The sequence below is a fragment of the Staurois parvus genome, unplaced genomic scaffold, assembly GCF_062004578.1.
Source record: "Staurois parvus isolate SC_StPar_1 unplaced genomic scaffold, SC_StPar_1.0 ptg000634l, whole genome shotgun sequence".
Taxonomy (NCBI): Eukaryota; Metazoa; Chordata; class Amphibia; order Anura; family Ranidae; genus Staurois; species Staurois parvus.
Window position 1 is genome coordinate 6,481,925 of NW_028318430.1, and position 24,167 is coordinate 6,506,091.

The 24,167-nt window shown below is 42.6% G+C and overlaps 1 protein-coding gene across 5 annotated transcripts in view; it reads left to right on the forward strand.

The window, feature by feature from the left end:
* Positions 1–8,157: 8,157 nt before the first annotated feature.
* LOC149449247 (cohesin subunit SA-2-like) overlaps positions 8,158–24,167 on the forward strand; it is a 168,892-nt gene continuing 152,882 nt past the window's right edge. The window contains exons 1-6 of one of the 5 annotated variants that reach the window (XM_089693530.1): positions 8,158–8,320; positions 12,501–12,601; positions 16,932–17,004; positions 18,454–18,597; positions 21,516–21,612; positions 21,720–21,796. In XM_089693530.1, the coding sequence (XP_089549656.1) occupies positions 12,561–12,601; positions 16,932–17,004; positions 18,454–18,597; positions 21,516–21,612; positions 21,720–21,796 (432 nt within the window). In that variant the 5' untranslated portion in view covers positions 8,158–8,320; positions 12,501–12,560. The remainder of the gene's footprint in view (positions 8,321–12,500; positions 12,602–16,931; positions 17,005–18,453; positions 18,598–21,515; positions 21,613–21,719; positions 21,797–24,167) is intronic. The other 4 variants (XM_089693528.1, XM_089693529.1, XM_089693527.1 and 1 more) reach the window with 4 other exon arrangements.

Here is a 24,167-nt window from a genome sequence, read left to right on the forward strand (position 1 = left end):
ACTTTAACTGACAATTGCGCGGTCATGCAATGCTGCACACAAATGAAATTTATATCCTTTTCCCCCCACAAATAGAGCTTTCTTTTAGTGGTATTTGATCACCTGTGCATTTTTTATTTTTTGCACTATAATAAAAAGACCGACAATTTTGAGAAAAAAAACAATATTTTTGACTTTTTGCTATTAAACATGTCCAGTAAAAAAATGTAAAAAATAAAATGTCGTAAATTTTCATCATCAATTTAGGCCAAAATATATTCTGCTACATGTATTTGCTAAAAAAAACCCCCCAATACTTGTAAATTAATTGGTTTATGTAAAAGTTATAGCATCTACAAATGGCGTTACAGATACTGGAATTTTTTTTTATACTAGTAATGGTGGCGATCAGTGACTTATAGCAGGACTGTGGCAGGCATTCTGACACTGTGGGGGAACTGACTAACTGTCCCTGACATCCCCAGTGACATCAATACAGTGATCATTGTGGCACTGGGCAGGAAGGGGTTAACATCTGGGGTGATCAAAGGGTTAACTGTGTGCTGTGTTGTGTTTTACTGTGTGCTGTGTGCATGCTTTACTGTGTAAGCACATTGCTTTGCTATGCAGAGCAATACAAAGCAATGTACAGGAGCTGACAGGGGAGAGATCTGTATTGTTTACATACAGGTCTCTCCCCTGTCGGTGATACACGGCAATCACTGGGAGCTGGTGGGGAATCACCAGCCGGGACCCAGTGATCGACAGGTGAGGCCACCAATGGCGGTGCGGGTAGCGCGCACGTGCGCCCCCTACCCAGAATTGCAATATCACATATATATACGTGATTTTGTGCACTGTTCCATCCTGTAGAAGTATTTCTGCTATAGGGTGGTGGGAAAACAGATATACGGTATATGTAAAGTGTTGTGTAAATTGACGTTGTGCTATATAAGTACCTGTAATAAATAAACAAACAATATAGTATCCCTTTACAGGGTCTAGAGACAGGGAACAATCAGTATTGTTTCATGTTCCCATCTTCAGTAAGATTAGTGTTTCATGTCAGTGAGAAGAGCCCCAGCGACAATTGCTGTTCATTCAACTCATTTTAGAGGTGAGATTTGTAGCAAAGCTCACCAACCCAATGCTGTAGCATTAGTTTAGCTTGTAGCAGCAACGCATCACTTCTAGGTGACAAAAAGCCAGTGGCTCTGCTGATTAAATTGCTAGCTACATAATTAATCTCTTCTCTAAAATTGCCTGCCTGACATAATGCCTAGAGTTGGAAGGCTTCTTCAGGCATAATTTCTACTATGAACTCCTACTTGTGGACACTTGCTGCACACACCCCAAAAACGTAATTGAAGCACATAGGGTGTGTAGGATAACCCGTCCCAACACATACTTGCCTGCAATTCCTAGCTGTCAAAATCATAGTAAATACAACAGCTGTAGAAGTTGCTGTTGTCAAAATATGGACTTGATACAATATTTATAAAAGCTGTTTAGATTCAAGATAGATACAAAGTAGCAGTATTACATTTGTATCTACATTGTTTCATTCATCTGCAGATCAAATGGGTCAGCTTTGATTTGAATTATGATGTCAGTTAAAGCAACCCGACAAGTTAAAAAGTTCCTATTTAACTCCATAATAAACCTTAGGGGTTATGTCATCCCACCTGACACCTGACAGCAATAAAGTTAAAAACAATGTAAATAAACTACAATATAACAAAATGAAACAAGGTATAACAGGATTTAACAGTTTTAGGGGCACAATTTTAGTTTTTTTTTTAAAGGTTTTAAACCTGTGAGACACACATGCAGGGAAAAGCAATAGATTTACTTTTAATGCCAGCCCTGTGTAGCACCTTATACCTACCATTCCTTTAGGGCTCCTTCACATGGGTTGCCAGGTTGATGGTAAAAGCTCGACATTGTAACACCATTTTGCTGTCCCCCGACCACTACCTATTTTATTATTTTTATTTATTACCTGTATTTACAGTATATAGGGCTGTCAATTTACACATCACTTTACATATATATTATACATTCACATCAGTCCCTGCCCTCAAGGAGCCTACAATCCAAGGTCCATAACTCACATGCATACTAGGGCCAATTTAGACAGCAGTCAATGAACATACCAGTATGTCTTTAAAGGAAAGCGGAGTACCCAGAGGAAACCCATGCAGGCACAGGGAGAACATGCAAACTCCAGACAGATAGTGTCAAGGTTTGGCATTTGAACCAATGACCCAGGTAGTGCTAGGTGGATGTGCTAACCATTTAGCCACTGTGCTGCCACCTAAAGAAGGGCATGCAGCTACTCCTTACTATACCCATGTTGCAACAATGAATTTTTCTACGTGTATGGCCAGCTTACTGTTAGGATCACATCTAGTACACAGAACATTACTATTTGGATAGAATGTTATGACTATATATAAATAAGCTTCTAAAGCAGCCACTTTCAACTAGAGTTCCTTCAAAGATTGCTGGGGGTTCCTTGAGTTGTAATTAATGGACCTCCCATCTGATGGTGTCTTTGTAGATCCAGGTCATCACTGCTTGGCAGAGCCAGTAGCATGGCACCAATGATCTTGAAAGCTCTCTATAATAGTGCCATTCTAACCACCATTGTAATGGGCATTTACCTAGTGACCCCCATTGGACTAATCCTAGCAAGGGTTCTTCCCACTGACCACCAATGTAAGGGGCATTTACCTAGTGACCCCCAATGGACTAATCCTAGCAAGGGTTCCCTGAGATATGAACCATTTCAAGGGTTCCTCTGGGATAAAAAAGTTTGAGAAAGGTTGTTCTAAAGCAGCAGTTCTCAACCTGTGGGTCGCAACCCCTTTGGGGGTCGAACAACCCTTTCACAGGGGTCACCTAAGACCATCGGAAAACACATATTTCCGATGGTCTTAGGAACCGAGACACCGCTCCTCTATCCATCTTCAGGCGCACATGCAGATACGCCCACATGCAGATCTGCCCCCCCATCATAGAGATGACATGTCCCTGTCCCCGATTGGCCTGATCTTCCGCCGCCCATTAAATCTACCCCTCTCACTCGTGTGTTCCAGATGATCGGCACTGTAACTGCACCGATCCGAAATGTCATGAGCTGCACATTCTCCTACCCGGGGAAGAGCTGTGTTATAATGAGGAAATGTGAGGCTGTGCGGCTCCCGGAGATGAATGGCTACAATATCCTAGCTGCTGAGCCATGGCTGGCCCTCCCTGAGGCCGCCTCCCATACGTATTCCACTGCACTGCAGGACACTACAACTCCACTTCTTGTCTCCTCGGTTTGCAGAATGACTGACTCGGCACAACAGCCTGCTATACCCTGAGCGGCGCGGTTGCTAGGCGACGGGGACGTTGTGCGCGTGCCTTGTGAGTGACGTTGACGTGGTGGGTGGGCTCTGTGCTGGAGTTCGGGAAGCCGTACAGCTTACCGGCTCTCCTCTCCTCACTCGCTGTAGAATACTGCACAAGTTATTTTTTGTGGAATAAATTACAATTTTTCGGAAATTCATTTTTTTTTTTTGGGGGGGTCATGACTTAATGACCAAGGACAAATGTGGGTCTCGTGGTTCCACAGGTTGAGAACCACTGTTCTAAAGGATGACTGTATACCTAGTGATGATGGGGAAAGCAATCACATTGCTCATATCAATATATGAAAAAGCTGTCCCTGTCTCTGCCATCTGCGGACATCTGACACAGATCTCTATGCAAAACGCACCAAAAGTAGTACATATACTACTTTAGAAATTGGTGTGGCTCCGACCAAGTTGGAACTGCACCGATTTGACCTCTGTAATTGCAGACCCCCCCTATAAATATATATGTGATTTTGCTCACCCGTGCTGCCCTGTAGCAGTATTCCTGCTATAGGGCGGACGGGAAGTGGTTAACATGGCATGCCACTTAATTCTGACTGCTGTGCTATAGATTTCAAATTTTGGAATGGTGAACTCCCTGCATACAGTATTAGAAGTCAGAAAAACCTAACATATTGTGCTGGAATCAGTCCATCAGGGGAGCCTGGGATCAGATAGAATTGGATTATGGCCAGAAGAGGGGGTGATTAATGCAATGTGGGGGGGGGGGGCAATTACAGGAATTTTTCCCTTGTGACTCCCCCTGCAGCTAAAATCTGGCTTCTCCTCCTCTCCCTACTGAACGCTTTGGGCTAGCTCCAGGGGCGGACTGACAACTCATGGGGCCCCCGGGCAATAGGGGATCATGGGGCCCCTGTGTCCTTGCCCAAACTAAAAAAAGCCTATGAAAAAGGTACCAGGGGCATCTCATGGGGCCCCCTACTGACCCCAGGCCCTTGGGCAGTGTCCGAGTTTCCAAATGGTCAGTCCGCCCTGGTTAGTTCCTATATATGTTGTACCAATCACCCTCTCTTCTGTCCAATATCCTCTTCCCTCTGCTGCCCAAGCCTCCCTGTGTGCTCCTGTCCTTTGAATCGCTGTTGGTTTCCCTCCTCTTTCTCTCGCCAGTTGCTGTGGGGGTGGGCACACAGAGGGATGTTTCAGGATAGAAAGCCAGGGAAGGTGGGGTGGTAAATAAGTTATATTTACTGATCCCATCCTTCCTGAGTGATTGGTACCAATCACTGACTGTGTTCATTCATAACTGAAGCATAGTAAATAATTCTAAAGGCTTATTTTTTTAAATAAATAAATAACAAACATGTCTATACTTACCTGCTGTGTGCAGTGGTTTTGCAAAAAGCAGCCCATAGCCTCCTCTTCTCGGGTCCCCCACAGACTCTCCTGGACCCTCCCTCCTGTCGAGTGCCCCCACAGTGAGCATCTTGGTATGGGGGGCATCTGCTGCTTCGTATGTCCATTCACACACGGAGCTGTGGCTCGGCCCTGCCCCCCTCTGTTCTCATTGGCTCACTGCCTGAAATTAAGAGCAGAGGGAGCCAATGGCTCCCGCATCTGTCTCAGCCAATGAGAATTCTTTGAAAGACTTTATGCATGCATATGTATACATGCATTTACATGCACACACTCATCAAATCTACAGATATGTGTGGACCTGTATGCAGCTGCATCCTTTTTTTTTTTTTTACGTTACTAAACATGCCACATATTTTCATTTGTAGACACAATTGTGTGTATGGTCCTGTTGATTCCTATAGTGCTGGGTTTAGATACGTACAGTTATATGCTGTATACATCTAAATGCAGTATTTTTGAATGAGCCCTTGATAATGTAGATCTATCTACTGTGTTCACTTAGAACAGAGACCAGTCACTAGCGGTGTACCACAAAGCTCTGTACTAGGTCCCGTTCTATTTAATCTATATGTAAGTGATATAACTAAAAGTTTATTGGGTAAGGGATGCCTTTTTGCTGATGACACAAAGGTGTGCAATGGGGTTGATATCCCTGGAGGTGTCTGTAACATGGAACATGATTTGGCTATGCTGGAAGATTGGTCAAAAAAGTGGAAATTGCAGTTCATTGTTTCTAAATGTGAAATAATGCACCTTGGGAAAAAGAATTCCTTGAGAGAGTACAACATTAGGGGTACATTGTTGGCCAACACTTCAGAGGAAAAGGACTTGGAGGTACTTATTTCAGATGACTGCAAAATGAGCAAACAGTGTGACCAGGCAGGGGGGAAAGTGAATAGGATGCATCACTAGAAGGGTCACCAGCAGGAGGAAGGAGGTCCTGTTTCCCCTATATAGATCTTTAGTTAGACCTCATTTAGAATACTGCGTGCAGTTCTGGAGACCTCACTTACAAAAAGATTTTGATAAGATAGGACGAGTCCAGAGATGGGTAACAAAAATGGTGAAAGGTCTGGGGGATAAAACATATCAGGAGCGACTTCAGGAACTTAACATGTACAGTCTGGAGGAAAGAAGTGAAAGGGGAGACATGATTGAAACCTCTAAATACATCAAGGGGGTGAATAAGGATCAGGAGGGCAGGATTTTCAACACAAAACCAAAACCAAGAACAGAAGGAAATGACCTTAACTGCTTGCCTGCCACTCATTGCACTAATCACCCCCTCTCCTGGCCATGATCCAATTCTATCTGCTCCCAGGCTCCCCTGATGAACTGATTTCATCTTGGATTCCAGCAAAGTGTGTTAGGTTTTCCTGACCTCTAATACTGTATGCAGGGAGTGCACCATTCCAAAGTTTGAAATCTATAGCACAGCATACAGAGTGCAGTAGTCAGAATGAGGTGACTTACCATGTTAACTGCTTCCCATCCAACCTATAGCAGGAATACTGCTACAGGGCGGCAGGGCTCCACAAAACCACGTATATATACGTGATTTGCATTTCCGGGTAGGGGGCGTGAGCTTGCGTGCTGCCCTACCTGCGCCACTATTGGCGGCTAGGGATGTCAATCACTGGGTCCTGGCCGGCACTCAGTGATTGCTGGGTAAAGCTGACAGGGAGAGACTTATGTGTAAGCAACACAGGTCTCTCCTCTGTCAGCATGGACATGCTGCTTTGTATCTCTCTGCTGTGCAGAGAGATACAAAACAGGTTGCCACCCTAGTAAAACACACACAGCACACATAGTAAAACACACACAGCACACGCAGTTAACCCTTTGATTGCCCAAAAGTTAATCCCTTCCTACCCAGTGTCATTAGTACAGTGTCAGTGCTTTTTATTGGCATGTATTGCTGTCACTGGGGAGGTCAGTGGCAGTTAGTCAGTTTCCCCCAGTGTCAGAATACCCGCTGCTGTCCTGTTATAAGTCGCTGATCACCGCCATTACTAGTAGAAAAAAAAAAATCTCAGTATATATACCACCATTTGTAGACGCTATAACTTTCACGTAAACCAATTACTTTACATGTATTGGGATTTTTTTTTTTTTTTAGCAAAGACATGTAGCAGAATACATTTTGGCTTAAATTTATGACAAAATTAGATTTTTTTAAATGTTTTTATTGGACATGTTTTATAGCAAAAAGTCAAAAATATTGTTTTTTTTTTTCAAAATTGTCAGTCTTTTTTTGTTTATAGCACAAAAAAATAAAAAAACACAGGAGGTGATCAAAAACCACAGAAAGAAAGCACTATTTGTGGGAAAAAAGGACATAAATTTCATTTGGGTGGAGCACTGCATGACCGCGCAATTGTCAGTTAAAGTAATGCAGCGCCGTATTGCAAAAAATGGCCTGGTCAGGAAGGGGGGAAGGGGGAATCTTCTGGAGGGCAAGTGGTTGGGGTGAATACGGTTCAGGAGATCAGTATTTTCAGCATGAAACCCAAATCAACAACACGGGGACATGACCTTAAATACATCAAGGGGGTGAGTAAGATTCAGGAGGGCAGTATTATCAACAAGAAACCCAAATCAACAACACGGGGGACATGACCATAACTACATCAAGGGGGTGAGTAAGATTCAGGAGGGCAGTATTATCAACAAGAAACCCAAATCAACAACACGGGGGACATGACCATAACTACATCAAGGGGGTGAGTAAGATTCAGGAGGGCAGTATTATCAACAAGAAACCCAAATCAACAACACGGGGGACATGACCTTAAACAAACTGGAGGAAAGTTCAAAATTAACCTCAGAAAGTATTATTTTACTGAAAGAGTAGTTGATGCTTGCTAGAAACTTCCAGCAGAGTTAGTGAGCCAGTCAACAGTAAATAGCATCAAACATGCTTGGTACAAACCTATCTATACCTATCAAATCTATACTCAAGCAAAAAAAGTTAACAACCCCCCCCCCAAAAAAAAACCCCCCAAAAACAAACAAAAAAAATACCTAAAAAAAGGCAGACACTTGGTCTTTCTCTGATGTCACTTTTCTATGTTTCTATCTACTTTCCTATGATCAGAATATCTGTCCAGACCAATCAGAATCATTTTGAAGAAATTGATGGCTTTTGCCTGTATCGTTTGATCATGTGTCTTTTTTGATAATTGTTAGATTCTATGAAGAATGTCTCGATCAGACTGTTACAAGTCTAGCTGTCACGATAGCAGGGCTGAGCACACAGCAGGGATATCACTAATCTCCCAGCAGTTCCCATAGAATGTACACTGTCTTCCCTCGGAGATCCGTCTGATCAGTACCATGGCAGCAGGATAAGGGAAGGATCTGCGTCCGCATACAGCACAGCGCTCCTATACAGTTCAGAGAGCTGTGCCGTGATTGGCTGCCTGTACACTGCTGGTCCAGGAGGAAGGAGGAAGCAGGAAGAATGATGGGCGGGCAGTGCAGAGCCAGGACAATACAGGTCAGAGGAGAGCAGTGCGGGGAGGTGTGTCCACAGCCGGCCTGTCACATCCACAGCGCAGGTAATGAGCGCACTCAGCGCACTATATAGTACATACCGAGCGCGAGCCTCCATCTACTAATACTGGGGGGGGGGGGGGGGGGTCTACGCAGGCCCACGCAGCCAGAACGCCGCTTTCTGACGGGGTGATGTCATGACTTAACCCTTGCAGGTAGCTGAGGTGACACCACTGGTCGCCATGTTCTCCAATGCATGCTGTAGTGCCTCTTCATTAATGGGTGACTTGTGACAACTGCAGTCATGTACAGCCTGTCATTATTCACATGTGGCTGCAGAGGTGGGACGAATCCTGCCCGGACATGGGATTATCCGTGTATACGGGACAGTCTCAGCCATGGCTGGAATCCACACAGCAATGGTTACTTCTATTGTGTCCCTGCTTGTTAGAGAGGAGTCCTAAAGAGACCCTGTCACCTAGCTTTTATGGTGGCCACATTCTGGAAGTGTTCTATAGGAACCCTGTTTATGGTGGCCACATTGTGGAAGTGTCCTATGGAGGCCCTGTTTATGGTGGCCACATTGTGGAAGTGTCCTATAGGGACCCTGTTTATGGTGGCCACATTCTGGAAGTGTCCTATAGGGACCCTGTTTATGGTGGCCACATTCTGGAAGTGTCCTATGGAGGCCCTGTTTATGGTGGCCACATTGTGGAAGTGTCCTATAGGGACCCTGTTTATGGTGGCCACATTCTGGAAGTGTCCTATGGAGGCCCTGTTTATGGTGGCCACATTGTGGAAGTGTTCTATAGGGACCCTGTTTATGGTGGCCTCATTCCAGAAGTGTCCTATAGGGACCCTGTTTATGGTGGCCACATTCCGGAAGTGTCCTATAGGGACCCTGTTTATGGTGGCCTCATTCTGGAAGTGTCCTATCGGGACCCTGTTTATGGTGGCCACATTCCGGAAGTGTCCTATGGAGACCCTGTTTATGGTGGCCACATTCCAGAAGTGTCCTATAGGGACCCTGTTTATGGTGGCCTCATTCCAGAAGTGTCCTATAGGGACCCTGTTTATGGTGGCCACATTGTGGAAGTGTCCTATCGGGACCCTGTTTATGGTGGCCTCATTCCAGAAGTGTCCTATAGGGACCCTGTTTATGGTGGCCACATTCCGGAAGTGTCCTATAGGGACCCTGTTTATGGTGGCCTCATTCTGGAAGTGTCCTATCGGGACCCTGTTTATGGTGGCCACATTCCGGAAGTGTCCTATGGAGACCCTGTTTATGGTGGCCACATTCCAGAAGTGTCCTATAGGGACCCTGTTTATGGTGGCCTCATTCCAGAAGTGTCCTATAGGGACCCTGTTTATGGTGGCCACATTCCGGAAGTGTCCTATAGGGACCCTGTTTATGGTGGCCACATTCCGGAAGTGTCCTATAGGGACCCTGTTTATGGTGGCCACATTCCGGAAGTGTCCTATCGGGACCCTGTTTATAGTGGCTACATTCCGGAAGTGTCCTATGGAGACCCTGTTTATGGTGGCCACATTCCGGAAGTGTCCTATCGGGACCCTATTTATAGTGGCCACATTCCGGAAGTGTCCTATGGAGACCCTGTTTATGGTGGCCACATTCCGGAAGTGTCCTATAGGGACCCTGTTTATAGTGGCCACATTCCGGAAGTGTCCTATAGGGACCCTGTTTATGGTGGCCTCATTCCGGAAGTGTCCTATAGGTACCCTGTTTATGGTGGCCACATTCCGGAAGTGTCCTATCGGGACCCTGTTTATGGTGGCCACATTCCGGAAGTGTCCTATGGAGACCCTGTTTATGGTGGCCACATTCCGGAAGTGTCCTATAGGGACCCTGTTTATGGTGGCCACATTCCGGAAGTGTCCTATAGGGACCCTGTTTATGGTGGCCACATTCCGGAAGCGTTCTATAGGGACCCTGTTTATGGTGGCCACATTCCGGAAGTGTCCTATAGAGATCCTGTTTATGGTGGCTACATTCCGGAAGTGTCCTATAGAGATCCTGTTTATGGTGGGTTAATTCTGGGGGGGCCTAAAGAGACCCCGCAACCAACTTCTTATGTTGTGCGTGTTCTGGAAGAGTCCTGAAGAGACCCTGTCATCAGCTTTTTATAGGGTGCATGTTCTGGAAGCTTCCCATAGGGACCCTATTGCCTATTTTTTATGGTGTGCATGTTCTTGAACCATCTCAAAGAGAACCCTCTCCCCTACTTTTTATGGGGTGCATGTTCTGGAAGTGTCCAATAGAGACCCTATCACCCACTTTTTATGGGGTGCATGTTCTTGAAGCATCCCATAGAGAACCCATCACTGACTTTCTAAGGTGTGCATGCTCTTGATGCCTCCCATAGAGACCCTATCGCCTACTTTTTACGGTGTGCATGTTCTGGAAGTGTCCCATAGAGATCCTGTCGCCAACTTTTTATGGTGTGCATGTTCTGGAAGCTTCTTATAGAGACCCTATCAATGGCTCTTTGTGGGGTGTATGCTCTTGAAGCGTCCCTTACAGACCCTATCAACTACTTTTATGGTGTGCATGTTCTGGAAGCTTCTTATAGAGATCCTATCACTGGCTCTTTGTGGGGTGTATGCTCTTGAAGCGTCCCATACAAACCCTATCACCTACTTTTTATGGTGTGCATGTTCTGCAAGTGTCCCATAGAGACCCTGTCACCATCTTTTTATGGTGGTTACATCCTGGAAGCATCCCATAGAGACTCTGTCACCAACATTTGTATGGTGGGTACATTCTGGAAGCGTCCCATAGAGACTTTTTACTTCCTGGAACTCTGCCTAAAATTCTTGGTCTGCCTCCTGGAACGTGATTTTTAGTGAAAGAGGGGGAAAGGTTGTTTGACCTCCAGCAGAATCTTCAGCACACACTTTCCAGTATGTCAGATGCCTGTCATAACAGTAAATGTGACGACTTAGGGCTTAGGGGCCAGTGGGAAGAACCATGGGTGTAGTACATGCTATTCAACACTAAAATCGATGTGGCACATTTTATATTTGCTGCTGTATTGATTTTATTTGGAAGCAGAAAAAAAAGTAAAGTTTTATTTGCTGGATTTTGGATATGCTGATTTTGCTTCTTCCGGTTTTTCACTGCTGTCTGTGCTCTTCTATGAAAAGATGCACCCTCTCTATTTGTCCTGGTGAATATTGTTGGAAAGTGTTTGGAAGTTCAAGCTTTTACAGTTGTTACCATAACATGAAGTGAGGGGAAATCTTGCAATAGGAAGACCTGTTCTGGTGTCTAAGAGGGGATTACTCCAAATTTGGGAAGATTTCCTCTCACTCATTGGTGTCTTTTGGACTGGAAATTAATGGAAAACTCTAATGGCACAGACAGACAATAGACTAAAAAAAGATAAGGATTCTTACCCCTTTCTACTTGATTCAAAACAAATCAAAAAGTTTTGGCTAGAGATATACATTAAAGTGGTTGTAAAGGCTTAAGGTTTCTTACCTTCATGCATTTTACGAATGAAGGTAAAAAATCTTGTGTGCAGCAGCCTCCCTAAAACTTACCTGAGCCTCACCCCAATCCTCTTTGGCTGATGGCTGACAGCAGTGATAGCCATTGACCCTTGCTAGTGAGCCACTATCCGTGTGTGAATGGACACGCAGAGCAGCGGTTTGGGACTGAGCCTGCTTGGGTGCCCCTATAGAAAGCTGCTTGCTATGGGGTCACTAGGCACGAGGATGGGGCCTGGGGCACACAAAAGGATGGGGGACCCTGTCTGACTATGGGAAAAGTACTACATGTGCTTTGTCCCCTGCAAAAAAATTAAGCGAGAGTTCTTCTATAAGTATAAATAAATACACAAATTGTTGCTGGACCTATAATTTAATGGACTCATGCTAGGAGAGTATGCAGGGGGTGCAGGTACCTCACATGACACCCTTACCAGGGGTTAGTTTAAGCCCCTTTGACTCTCTGGTCAACCTTAGCATCATAAACATAAGCAAGCACTGCACAGCATATATATATATATTGTACATAATACTATTCATAGTGGTTGGTCTACTTGGGGATTCTCTCCATTTATATTGTTTTTCTTTTAAATGAAATTAAACTGGTATTGTGCAGCCTTTGATCTATATGTATACTTTATAGTGTATATTAATGTTTACCTCTCAGTGTACTTACGGTAATTAGGTAATAATGTGTGTATTGACATAATTTATTTGTAATATTCATGTCTTCAGGAGACTGCATGTGAAGAGTAAAGAAGATTTATTTTATACACTGATGGCACCATACAGAAGATGATAACTGTGACTAATCCAGCCTCAGACCTTTGTCAAAAGTAAGATGTGAAAATGTTAGCACTTATTTTGTAATAGTAACTGTCATTAACAATAGTGCTATATAGACATCTACGGAAGTTGCATGAAGTTTCAGTAAAATACACTATGCAGTCCAGAGGCCCCAGTGTGTTAAAAATGCAGTACAGTTTTCAAATCGTATCCTTACTTTGAAGGCTCACTAATGTGATGCTGAGAGTGAGCATCTACCGCTTGGCGCATCCCTGAACTTGAACAGGATATGGCTGATCACTCTGCTGGGAATTTTCTTTGGCAGACTTTGGGGGTCTTGCTCTTCACCTACTGATAAGGCATTAAAACTAAGGACACTATATGAAAACTGCACAGCATGGGTCCCTAGACAGCATGATGTATTTTAGTATTTTCCTCTCTCTTCGGTCCCTTCTGCTATAGTGTCTCAATGTTGCACACCACGTGTGCCGTCTGCACTCTAGTTCAGTTCCCGCTCATCTTCCTGCTGCTCCACACTGCACACCAGATGCGATGTCTGCACAGTTAGTGCAACAGAATGTCACCTTGAAATTTATAAAAGAACTATGAACAAACAAGTATACAAGTACCAGGGCATGTTACTGAAATTATACAGCTGCAAGGTGTTCACCATTTTAATGACATCCATCCTGAATAGCAATGCAGGGAACTCCTAGTGGCAAGCACATACAGTCAGGTCCATAAATATTGGGACATCGACACAATTCTAACATTTTGGCTCTATACACCACCACAATGGATTTGAAATGAAAGGAACAAGATGTGCTTTAACTACAGACTGTCAGCTTTAATTTGAGGGTATTTACATCCAAATGTAATAGTAACTGTCATTAACAATACTGCTATATAGACATCTACGGAAGTTGCATGAAGGATAACATGCAAAGTCCATTTATGTCCGTGTATGTCACTTGATATTCTAGAGTTTGTGCAATTGCCCATTAAAGGCTAAGTTCACCTCTTTCACTAAAATACACTATGCAGTCTAGAGGCCCCAGTGTGTTAAAAATGCAGTACAGTTTTCAAATCATATCCTTACTTTGAAGGCTCACTAATGTGATGCTGAGAGTGAGCATCTACCGCTTGGCGCATCCCTGAACTTGAACAGGATATGGCTGATCACTCTGCTGGGAATTTTCTTTGGCAGACTTTGGGGGTCTTGCTCTTCACCTACTGATAAGGCATTAAAACTAAGAACACTATATGAAAACTGCACAGCATGGGTCCCTAGACAGCATAATGTATTTTAGTGAAAAAGGTGAACTTTGCTTTTAAATGATGGATCTCCATGGATCTTTCATCACAGACGTTTTGTGAAAGCTCCATGTGTTATTAGCATTCTGGCTAGGGGGTCTGTCCTTGATAAATAGGTACTTTAAAAGTTTCTTTGGCACCAGGGTGTGATTAATACATCCTGCCCCCTTAGATTATCTGCTCTATGCTGCCATTTTCCCACCCCAATCAACTGGCTAGCCTTTGTATGCTGTTAACAGGATCTGACATGAAAGCTATAAAGGGCATGGCAAAGCTGAAGGACATTTAGCCCACTCTGCATCAGTACAACTAAACCAATGACTAGAAGAGTAGGGCAAACTGTCAGCCTACTCTGCTAGCAGCTTGACTATAGGAGTATAGATCCAGAGGGGGTGAATATCAGTCTACAGTTCTACTGAGAAAAATGGTTGTGGTGTGTAGGAGCAGCAACTATAGGGGCAGATTGCTTTTGTAGTTAGGGCAGCAGAGTGGAATCATTAATTAAAGGATACTTTTCCTGAGAGAGACACAGAGGCTGCTATTGATACTTATTCTTCAAATGCTAGCTTGCTGGCTGCCATGTATACACTATTTCCTCTGTACTTACCCCTTGTCCATAACCTAGAGTAAGCATGCAAATAAAGATGTCTGAAATTAAAGTTACATTCAAGATTAATTTAGCAAACATTCTACCTGCTAATATTTGTTTATATATACTCCCATATGTATTCCATTCTGTTGCTAAGTCCTGTGGGTAATCTTTAGCTACACAGGTAGTTCTGTTATTTTGTGAGCCATTCATCTGAACAGGGAGTGACATTCTAGGGGAGTTCTGTTCACAAACAATGGACAGAATTCCCCCATACAAGGAACTCATGCTTGAGCATTTTTTGTCAGTTTTAAAAAAAATTGTTGGCTGCAGGTTGAACTATAGAGGTCATTTTTATTAACAATAATTACAGAAAGCCTTGAAATAAACTTGACATGTTGTTTTAGGGTTCATTTACACTTGCTTTGACTTAAAGCTCCTATTGCTTCAGAATGCTTTTTGGATGTGTTTTTGATGCTTTTGTGATGCTTCAGTGGGCTTTTATGAAGCTTTAATGAAGCTTGGTAAATGTCCTCTGTGTGTTGTTTATTTGTTTTAAAGGGGCTCAGTAGAACCCAGCTCAGTAGTACCCCCACTCAGCAGATCCCCAGCTCATTGGTACCCTCATTCAGCAGATCCCCAGCTTATTAGTATCCTCATTCAGCAGATCCCCTGCTCAGTAGTATTTCCAGCTCTACTGATGCCCTGCTGAGTAATAACCCCAGCTTTGCTGATCCCCCGTTCAGTAGTAACCCCAAGCTCTACTGATCCCCTGCTTAGTAGTAACCCCCAGCTCCACTAATCCCCACTGAGTAGTAACCCCCTGCTCTGCTGATCTCCCATTCAGTAATTACCCCCAGCTCTGCTAATCCTCTGGTTTGATCCTCCTCTCTCTCTGGTCCCCACCCACCTCCAGCAATATTGCTCCCACACGGCACACCACACGATATGGTTAGTTTCTCCTACTCTTGTCCTCCAGTTCTGCTGATCCTCTGCCACTCAGTCCTCTCTCTTCGGTCCCTTCTGCTATAGTGTCTCAATGTTGCACACCACGTGTGCCGTCTGCACTCTAGTTCAGTTCCCGCTCATCTTCCTGCTGCTCCACACTGCACACCAGATGCGACGTCTGCACAGTTAGTGCAACAAAATGTCACCTTGAAATTTAGAAAAGGAGAACTATGAACAAACAAGTATACAAGTACCAGGGCATGTTACTGAAATTATACAGCTGCAAGGTGTTCACCATTTAAATGACATCCATCCTGAATAGCAATGCAGGGAACTCCTAGTGGCAAGCACATACTGTATGCCTGGGACATCTGCAAAAATAATAGCATTTGTCCAGAATTGTGCAGTTGGGGGTCTCATTGGTAAAAGTTTCAAATGTGAAGGTATCCTCAATGGCCAATGGGAAGGTTCAGGGGTTGGAGGAGGCAGGCTAAAATGTTATCACAGAAGCTTTGTATATGTTAGAAAAATGTAAATCTGAGCTCTATGCAGATAAAAAGGCCACACAGTAATTCAAGATCTGAACCCATAATATATCATTAAATACATTTTATAAATAGAAGCAAAGCAAGTACCTGGACTTCACCTGGTGTCAGCGTCTTGCAGTCCCTGTACAGCGGGGCTGGAGTATGAGAGGTGCCAATGAGTTCATGTGCAGATAGGTGGGTAAAGCAGAATGATAGAGAGCTAATCTCTACATTGTGCTGCTTCTCCTTTCACTGTCCAGTAACAGTCTAAGTGTGGGTCCAGGACAACCTGGGCTCAGAGAGAAAGTAGGTTGAAAGCTGTTGGCTATCAGACTGAGGGTATCTCATCTTACTTTGCACTTTAGTAAATTAGTCCTTCTAATGTAGGTATATACCTTGCTGTTGGAAGTGTCAGTCTTTCAGACTGTAGATACATATGCTGTCAATACTAATCCTGGAATGCACTGTTTCTGTGCGAAGGGTCACTGCCAATTCATCCAATAGTCAACAGACATGTATAATCTTTGTGTTTTAGTATAAAGAAATGAGAATGACCTTGGAATTAAATCATCAGGTTTTTATATCTGGGAATTGTTTAACAATTTTGTTCCTGTAACAGTTTATCTTTGTTTATCAGCCTTTTGAAAGCTGGTGCCTAAATTCTTCAGTAATGGAAGATTTATCAACTGCATCTACAGTGCATAAATAGAAATATCACAGTTGTAAAGAAAACGGTTATCTAGACAAAGTATAGCAAGTCATTTGTAAAATCATAAATCCTCTAGGTCACCAGAAACAGATTGCCAGTTTTCTAATTTCAGTGTTCCATTTCAGACCAGTTTAATGTCAAACTTCACCAGGGAATAATTTGCTGAAGAATCCTTTTGGTGCTTAATACAAAGGCATAGATATTTTTGGAAGACTACTTATAGATTTTAAAAAGTCAATCTCTGCATGTATAATATTTTAAGTGAATTGTGAACCTTTTATATATAATTACAGAGAGAATACACATACAAATTCCCTTCCTAGCACAACTAAAGAGAACGGACTGCTGGAACTGTCATCCACTCCGGTAGGTTATTACAGCTCATCTGTCGCTTTGATACCACCCAAGAGTGACCTTGCTACCTTTACTTGAGGGCACCGCATGTCCATAAGCATAGTCAGATGCACTTTAACAATTGAGAAACAGCCGTCTGTAGTACTTATTCTGCCCTGTTCTGCCATTATTTCCATTACAAATTTTTATAAAAAAGTAATAGCTTCTCAGTCATTTTCATCTAGAAAAATTATGTAAACAATATGCATTTGTGAATGTTTTGTGGGCACAACCTACATACTTAGGGGTTGATTTACTAGAGCTTGAGAGTGAAAAATCTGGTGCAGCATAGAAACCAATCAGCTTCTAGTTTTATTGTCAAAGCTTAATTGAACAAGCTGAAGTTAGAAGCTGATTGGCTACCATGCACAGCTGCACCATATTTTGCACTTTACAGTTTTAGTAAATTAACTCCTTGGTCTTTTAGTTTTTCATATAGGTCTTAAAAGAGAAGTGCAGGTTTACAAAAAAAAAAATGCACGATTACCTAGATGACTGCAGCATTGATCCGATGCTGCAGCTGTCCCTCGCTGCCTCTACACCTAGAACCGAGTGAACAAAGATGGCTGATTGCTCAGTTCTTGGGTCTGCTCTGAGCACGGTGTAGTGACTGTCTGTCACTACTCTCTGCTCTGCGCCTCCAGTGCTCAGTGGAGATCCAGACTTTGGAGGGGGCGGAAGTGACTAGCTCACGCTCTCAGCACTATGCTGATAGGCTGAGAAAGCTACCGGTCAGGAATCTGGGTGGATTCCTACATTATTATCTAGATCCTTGCAGAGTCTGAACTGGCTCTGTGATGTCAACTGACAGCGGGCTTTAGCCAGCTGTTGGGTGAATCTGGGCCACAGGAGTTCGGAACTAAGTGCAGTCCTGTGACCCACAGAAGTATGGCCAAAAGAGCTTTGACCATAGTTCTCCTTTGATGTACCAATCCATATCAGTCTCTTATGTTAGTAATCTGGTGATCTGAGAATCCCTGCTTTTGTGATTCAGGAGTGAAATTCATCAACACACACATTACAGGCTTCTTACTGTCTCTCACATACAGAAAACATCTTGTTAAAGCTAATAAGTACTAAGCCACCAATCACAGAATTCAGAGAAACATGCATTGAAAGTTTGAATAGAATTTTTAACACGGGAAGAGATGATGTTATTGAGTACATGCTTCAGGAGTTACAATTTTAGGGACCCCGCAAGGTCCTCACTTGATTCTTGCCATATTGCATTGGATATCATTTAGTTTAAGGTACAAATTTCTGATTTTAGCAATATTGCAACCTTTTCTGGACACCATTAGTAGTTTAGTGATTGTTTTAACTTTGCTTTTTAAAATACCTTATTGTCACCCCACTAAGGCTTTATTGTGTTTTTTTGCTAAACAAAGATCATAACTTAAAAATAACATATCTTTACAAAAGAGCAAGAAAAGTCGGAAACAGTCTGAAAACCTTTCAAGAAGAAATTCTTCCAGGCGAAGCAGGGATAGTCACATATCTGATGGAGGTATACCTGAAGCCGTGACATTGTTTGAAGTTGTCAGCATTGGCAAAAGAGCAATACAGGTAGGTTCTATTGTTATTACCAATAATATGTTTCATTATGTTTTTGAGCTACATTTCATTCTTAAATGTTCCAATGATATCATTCCTTATCCAATGGCAGATAGTGGATGGCTTTTTAGAGATGGTCCATGGGAAAAGAGGCACCTATCCGTTTGAAGTCTGTTATTTGTTTACTAGGGGATTTGTATGTTTTAATATATATATTTTTTTTACCTCAGCATTTTTATAATGTTAATAATAGGCATAAATCATACTCTGTGTCAGAAGCACATTTTAAATTATGTGGTACTATTTGTACACATTACAGGGCATGTTTATAATGTAGTGAATCTGACATTCAACAAATATTCACCACAGGTAAATCTTCCTGGTAAATAAGTTTATATTGACAGTAATTGATTTCCCACCACTGAATGCTGGTGAAAATTACATTCACCGCTTTATAAATACGCTTCAATGTGAGAAGTCACAAAACGAGCTGTTAGTAACTTTGCCTCAGCTAACTGAAAGGTGAACTAATATGCACTGTCTTTGTAAGGGTGTCCATATATATATATATGTATGTATGTATGTATGTATGTATGTATGTATGTATATATATATATATATATATATATATATATATATATATATATATATATATATATATATATATATATATATATATATATCAGAAGGCAATTGGATCTGCTGGTGGGTCCACGAATAGGAACTTTCAGCTTGGATGAATGTGCCTGGTTTATGGAATGCAGAGGGCAGTGGAATAGATGGTGCAATGTTTATTGGGGGGAGGTAGATGGGTGGGGTGAACAATATTGGCTTAGGAAAGATATCCCTGATTGAAGCCCCCCCCCACATCCCCCCAGCTGGGTTCATTGTGAAAAATCAGTAGACATGGGCAATCACTTGATCTGGGTAAAAATTTAATTTTATCCCAGTAAAAGACAGTGAGAGATTGCAGGTCCCACTCTTAAAAGGAACCATGTCGCTCTAGAAATTATACAGGCTGTCAATGCTCACATATCCCTATGCAAATGCTAATTGCTTTGCTGTCATTCTGCTTTATTAGCTTCAGTTCTTTCTGAGTCACTGAGGTTGATTTACTAAAGGCAAATAGGAGATTCACTTTGCAAGGGAATTTTCCCCAGAATTTAGTGTGTGGTGATATTGCACTTTGCAAAGAATACCAAATCACTTGCAAGAAAAATAAAAAACAGCATTGTTGCTTGCACATAATTGGATAATGTAAGGTAGCAGAGCTACAGCGCAGTCAACCCAGCTTACCTGGAACAAGAATGGAGATTTTAACTTTACTTAAATACTTTTTCCAGGACAGTGGCTCAAAGTATGGATGCCATAGAATCAGCATGACTTCCAGAATACTTCTGTAAAATCTCCAAGCACAGATTCAGAGTTCAGAGAGGATTCAGAGTAGTAAGAAATAAGGAAGGTAAAAAAGGACAGTAGAAGAATGCAGTTAGCAGGTTCAATATGATTGGATGAATGTCATCATAAATTCATAAATCTGTACATCTGCTTGATATTAAAAATATAGTCAGCGGGGGACCCAGTAAGACGGTATCGTGAACCTCATTTCCACCTGCCTGTAGTTGGAACTGAGTTATGATCTTCCTCTCCCTATGTTACTCCCCTTCCCTTAGGATTCTCACTGTGCACAACTTGCACCCTTTCCCCTTTTTTTCCCTCTCCTCTTTTAATTTCCCACGACGACTGTACATTGATGGCTTGTTCCCCCCCCCCTCCTCCCCAGAGCGGCAGGCCGTGTTCTCCTTGCAGACCTCTTCTTCCCCTTTATTCTATTAGCTACTGGCTACTCTGTTACAATGGGGAACCTTCCCCAGTTGAGTACTCTTTTGTCAATTGGAAAAAATTGGGTGGCATCACAACACCTGGATCATGACTTTATTTCCTTATTTGCAATTAACAGGGAAGAGGAAGGGGGAAAAAAGGAAATGAAAACATAATTTAATTTTTGTTATCAAGGTTTTAATGGTCTTGTAGTAATTTAGTCCGCTTATAGTGGTTCAGTGAATCAATCAATTTCATACCTTGTAGTGTCTATGTGATTTATGTTGTGTTCTTTCCGCTGACTATGATCTGTATTACACCTCTTTGTTCTTTGTTGTGTCACACAACCAGTGCATGACAAGAATATTTCTGTCTCTGAGACCTTTAGCACTCTATAGATGGTAAGGGCCCCAAAACCATCTCAGAATAATCCAAAGTATCCTGGATAATTGATAATGCTTAGATAAAGTCCAAGAATTTATTATGACAATTTTAACATGGGACAACGCATGTTTTCCTTGGAATGTATTGTCTAAAATTGTAATGATACATTTTTAATACACAAAACCACCTTAAATAGTATCTTCAATCATTAACTTGATAATGTTGGGTGGGGGATCTCAGTAAAAAGGATTTTTCTAAAATAGAAGGAGAACTTTGAGAAGGAAGTTAGCAATGGAAGCACCCTGGTTTGGTCAGCAGAGACAATAGACAAGATAACAATTTCCAATTTATACTTGGAACATAACTGATTATTTTGTGGAAATTCTTTTTCCATTTTGGAGAGAGCAGAGATGACCAATTGCCTGAACCCCTTCAAAGTTTGTCCTTTCACCTGTAATGCTTCCTAATGCAATAGTAATTTTGAAAAATATTTATTTTGTTTAGGAAAATATGCAAGCTTTCTTTGAAATATTTTTATATGTATTTTTTTAATTGACATTCAGAGCAATTTAATATTAGCCAAGATTAGGTTTAATGACCTGTTTAGTAAGGTCAGGAACTCATTTACTATCATTCTGTGGTGCTGTAGCAGAAACACACTTATTACACTCTGCATATCTTTTTAAAGCTAGACATGGTAATGCGAATGCTTTGTTTCCCTGCAGTCTGTTGTAGATGACTGGATTGAAGCCTATCAAGAGGATAGGGATGCAGCTTTACTTGACCTTATTAACTTCTATATCCAGTGTTCAGGATGCCAAGGTACTTTAGCTTATCCAGTTTTTGTCTTTGTACAACACCTTTTAATAGATTAGGTAAAGAATACATTTAATCATTATTAATATTTAATCCTTTTTATGTCTCCCTAGGAGTGGTCACAGCAGAACTGTTCCAAAATCCAAATAACAGAGAAATTATGCAGAAACTCACTGAAGAGTTTGATGAGGTAGTATTGTACTTTAAATGCTTGTATGATAGACTTTTTAATATAAATTAAACCAATGTGTTAACATACAGTACTTTATGATATACTGTATTTAAAGTGGTTTTAAAGTCTCAAGGTTTTTTACCTTCATGCATTCTATGCATGAAGGTAAAAAACCTTCTGTGTGTAGTAGCCCTCCCCCGCCCCCCTAATACTTATCTGAGCCCATCATGATCCAGAGATGTTCACGAAAGTCTCCGCTCTCCAGGGACTCTCCTTCCTCATTGGCTGAGACAATGAGGAGAGAGAGGGGGTGGGGCAGAGCCCTGTGCATGAATGGACATGCAGAACAGTGGCTTGGGAGCAAGCCTGCTTGGGTGTTTCTACTGACAGGGAACCAAAGTAGAGGAGGATCGGGGCTGCTGTGAGCAAAACCATTGCACAGTGATTATTTCATTCATCGTTACTCATATAGAAATATGAAAAAGGAGAATCCAGTTGTTTGCCGCAATCATTAAATGGGATTTCACTTTTGGGTGGAGTTTGGGAAGCCTTGTAACTTGGCCAGATTTCTATACATCGAATATAAATATGCAGCGCTAGTGGAACTAAAAACACATCCTTACATAAATAAACCTTAAATCACAGTAATGAATAGGTCTTGAATCCCCATATATGGGATAATTAAAGTGACAAGTGCAAAAAACAGTCAATAGATGCTTTGTGATGAAGAAAATCTGTGGCTCCTGTGATAGTGGAAATGGACAAACATTGCACTAACTTTTTCTACCTACCGTATATACTCGAGTATAAGCCGAGTTTTTCAGCACATTTTTTGTGCTGAAAAACGGCCCCCTCGGCTTATACTCGAGTCAACGTCTGCAGATGACATGCTGTCCCTGTCATCTGGACACACCCCCGGGATCAATCCTCACCGGTGATTGGCCGCCGGAACTGTAGCTCAGGAGAGGCACACAGGCGCCCAGTCACCGGTGAGGAGGTGGAGCTTGGAGAGGAGGAGCCGAGCGGCACCGCGAAGATCGAGCGAGTGAAGAGGAGGAGAGCGGCCGGAGAAGGAAGACATCTGACCGGTAAGTGTGTACCATGGGAGAGGGAGGGAGCGAGCGAGCCCAGGCTGGAGCAGGGGTCACCAACGATGGGGCACTATTCCTCCCCCCACTGACACCAACGATGGGGCACTATTCCTCCCCCCACTGACACCAACGATGGGGCAGTATTCCTCCCCCCACTGACACCAACGATGGGGCAGTATTCCTCCCCCCCACTAACACCAACGATGGGGCACTATTCCTCCCCCCCACTAACACAAACGATGGGGCACTATTCCTCCCCCCACTGACACCAACGATGGGGCACTATTCCTCCCCCCACTGACACCAACGATGGGGCACTATTCCTCCCCCCCTGACACCAATGATGGGGCACTATTCTTCCCCCCACTGACACCAACGATGGGGCACTATTCCTCCCACACTGACACCAATGATGGGACACTATTCCTCCCCCCACTGACACCAACGATGGGGCACTATTCCTCCCCCCACTGACACCAACGATGGGGCACTATTCCTCCCCCCACTGACACCAACGATGGGGCACTATTCCTCCCCCCACTGACACCAACGATGGGGCACTATTCCTCCCCCCTCGGCTTATACTCGAGTCAATAGTTTTTCCCAGTTTTTTGTGGTAAAATTAGGTACCTCGGCTTATATTCGGGTCGGCTTATACTCGAGTATATACGGTATTCTTTCATGGGTTCTTGAGGTTTACCTGTATATGCTAGCGGCTAATTTATCATTTACCCAGCGCTCGATTACTTACGATTTATTCTTAGATTTCTATACATCTTTAGGAATCGTGAGGGTTATCCTTATCTTCTTTGTTTCTGTCACTGTAGATTTTAAGTTATCCCCATGCAGCAGGGGTCCTCTGTATGTTCTCTTTTTCTATCATTTTTGAATGATTGAACACAAATTAAATAAATCAAGCACAGAGAGTAATTGCCTTAGAAGCTGGTTAGGCATGGGAATTCTAGTTTACAGTTCTCACCTTCAGATTCGTAATTCTACAGTATCTCCCATAAACTCAAATACCAATTTGGGGTGTACAGAGCTTTGTTTTTAAAAGTATTTTAGACTATAAAATCAATAAAGCAAAACAATCATTGATCTTTCTATTTTTCATTCTACTTTTGTGGTTCTCGGACTGTGTAACAATGGACTAGGCTGTTCTATTCCTGGCAAGTTTATTCTAATTTTGTCCCTTTTATCTTCTGCTCTTAGTGAAATGCCTGAAGCTTCAGGTGTGTTCATTTTCTCTGCTGTCCATGTTAGCAAAACAGGCCAGCCATATAAAGTTCTTTACATCA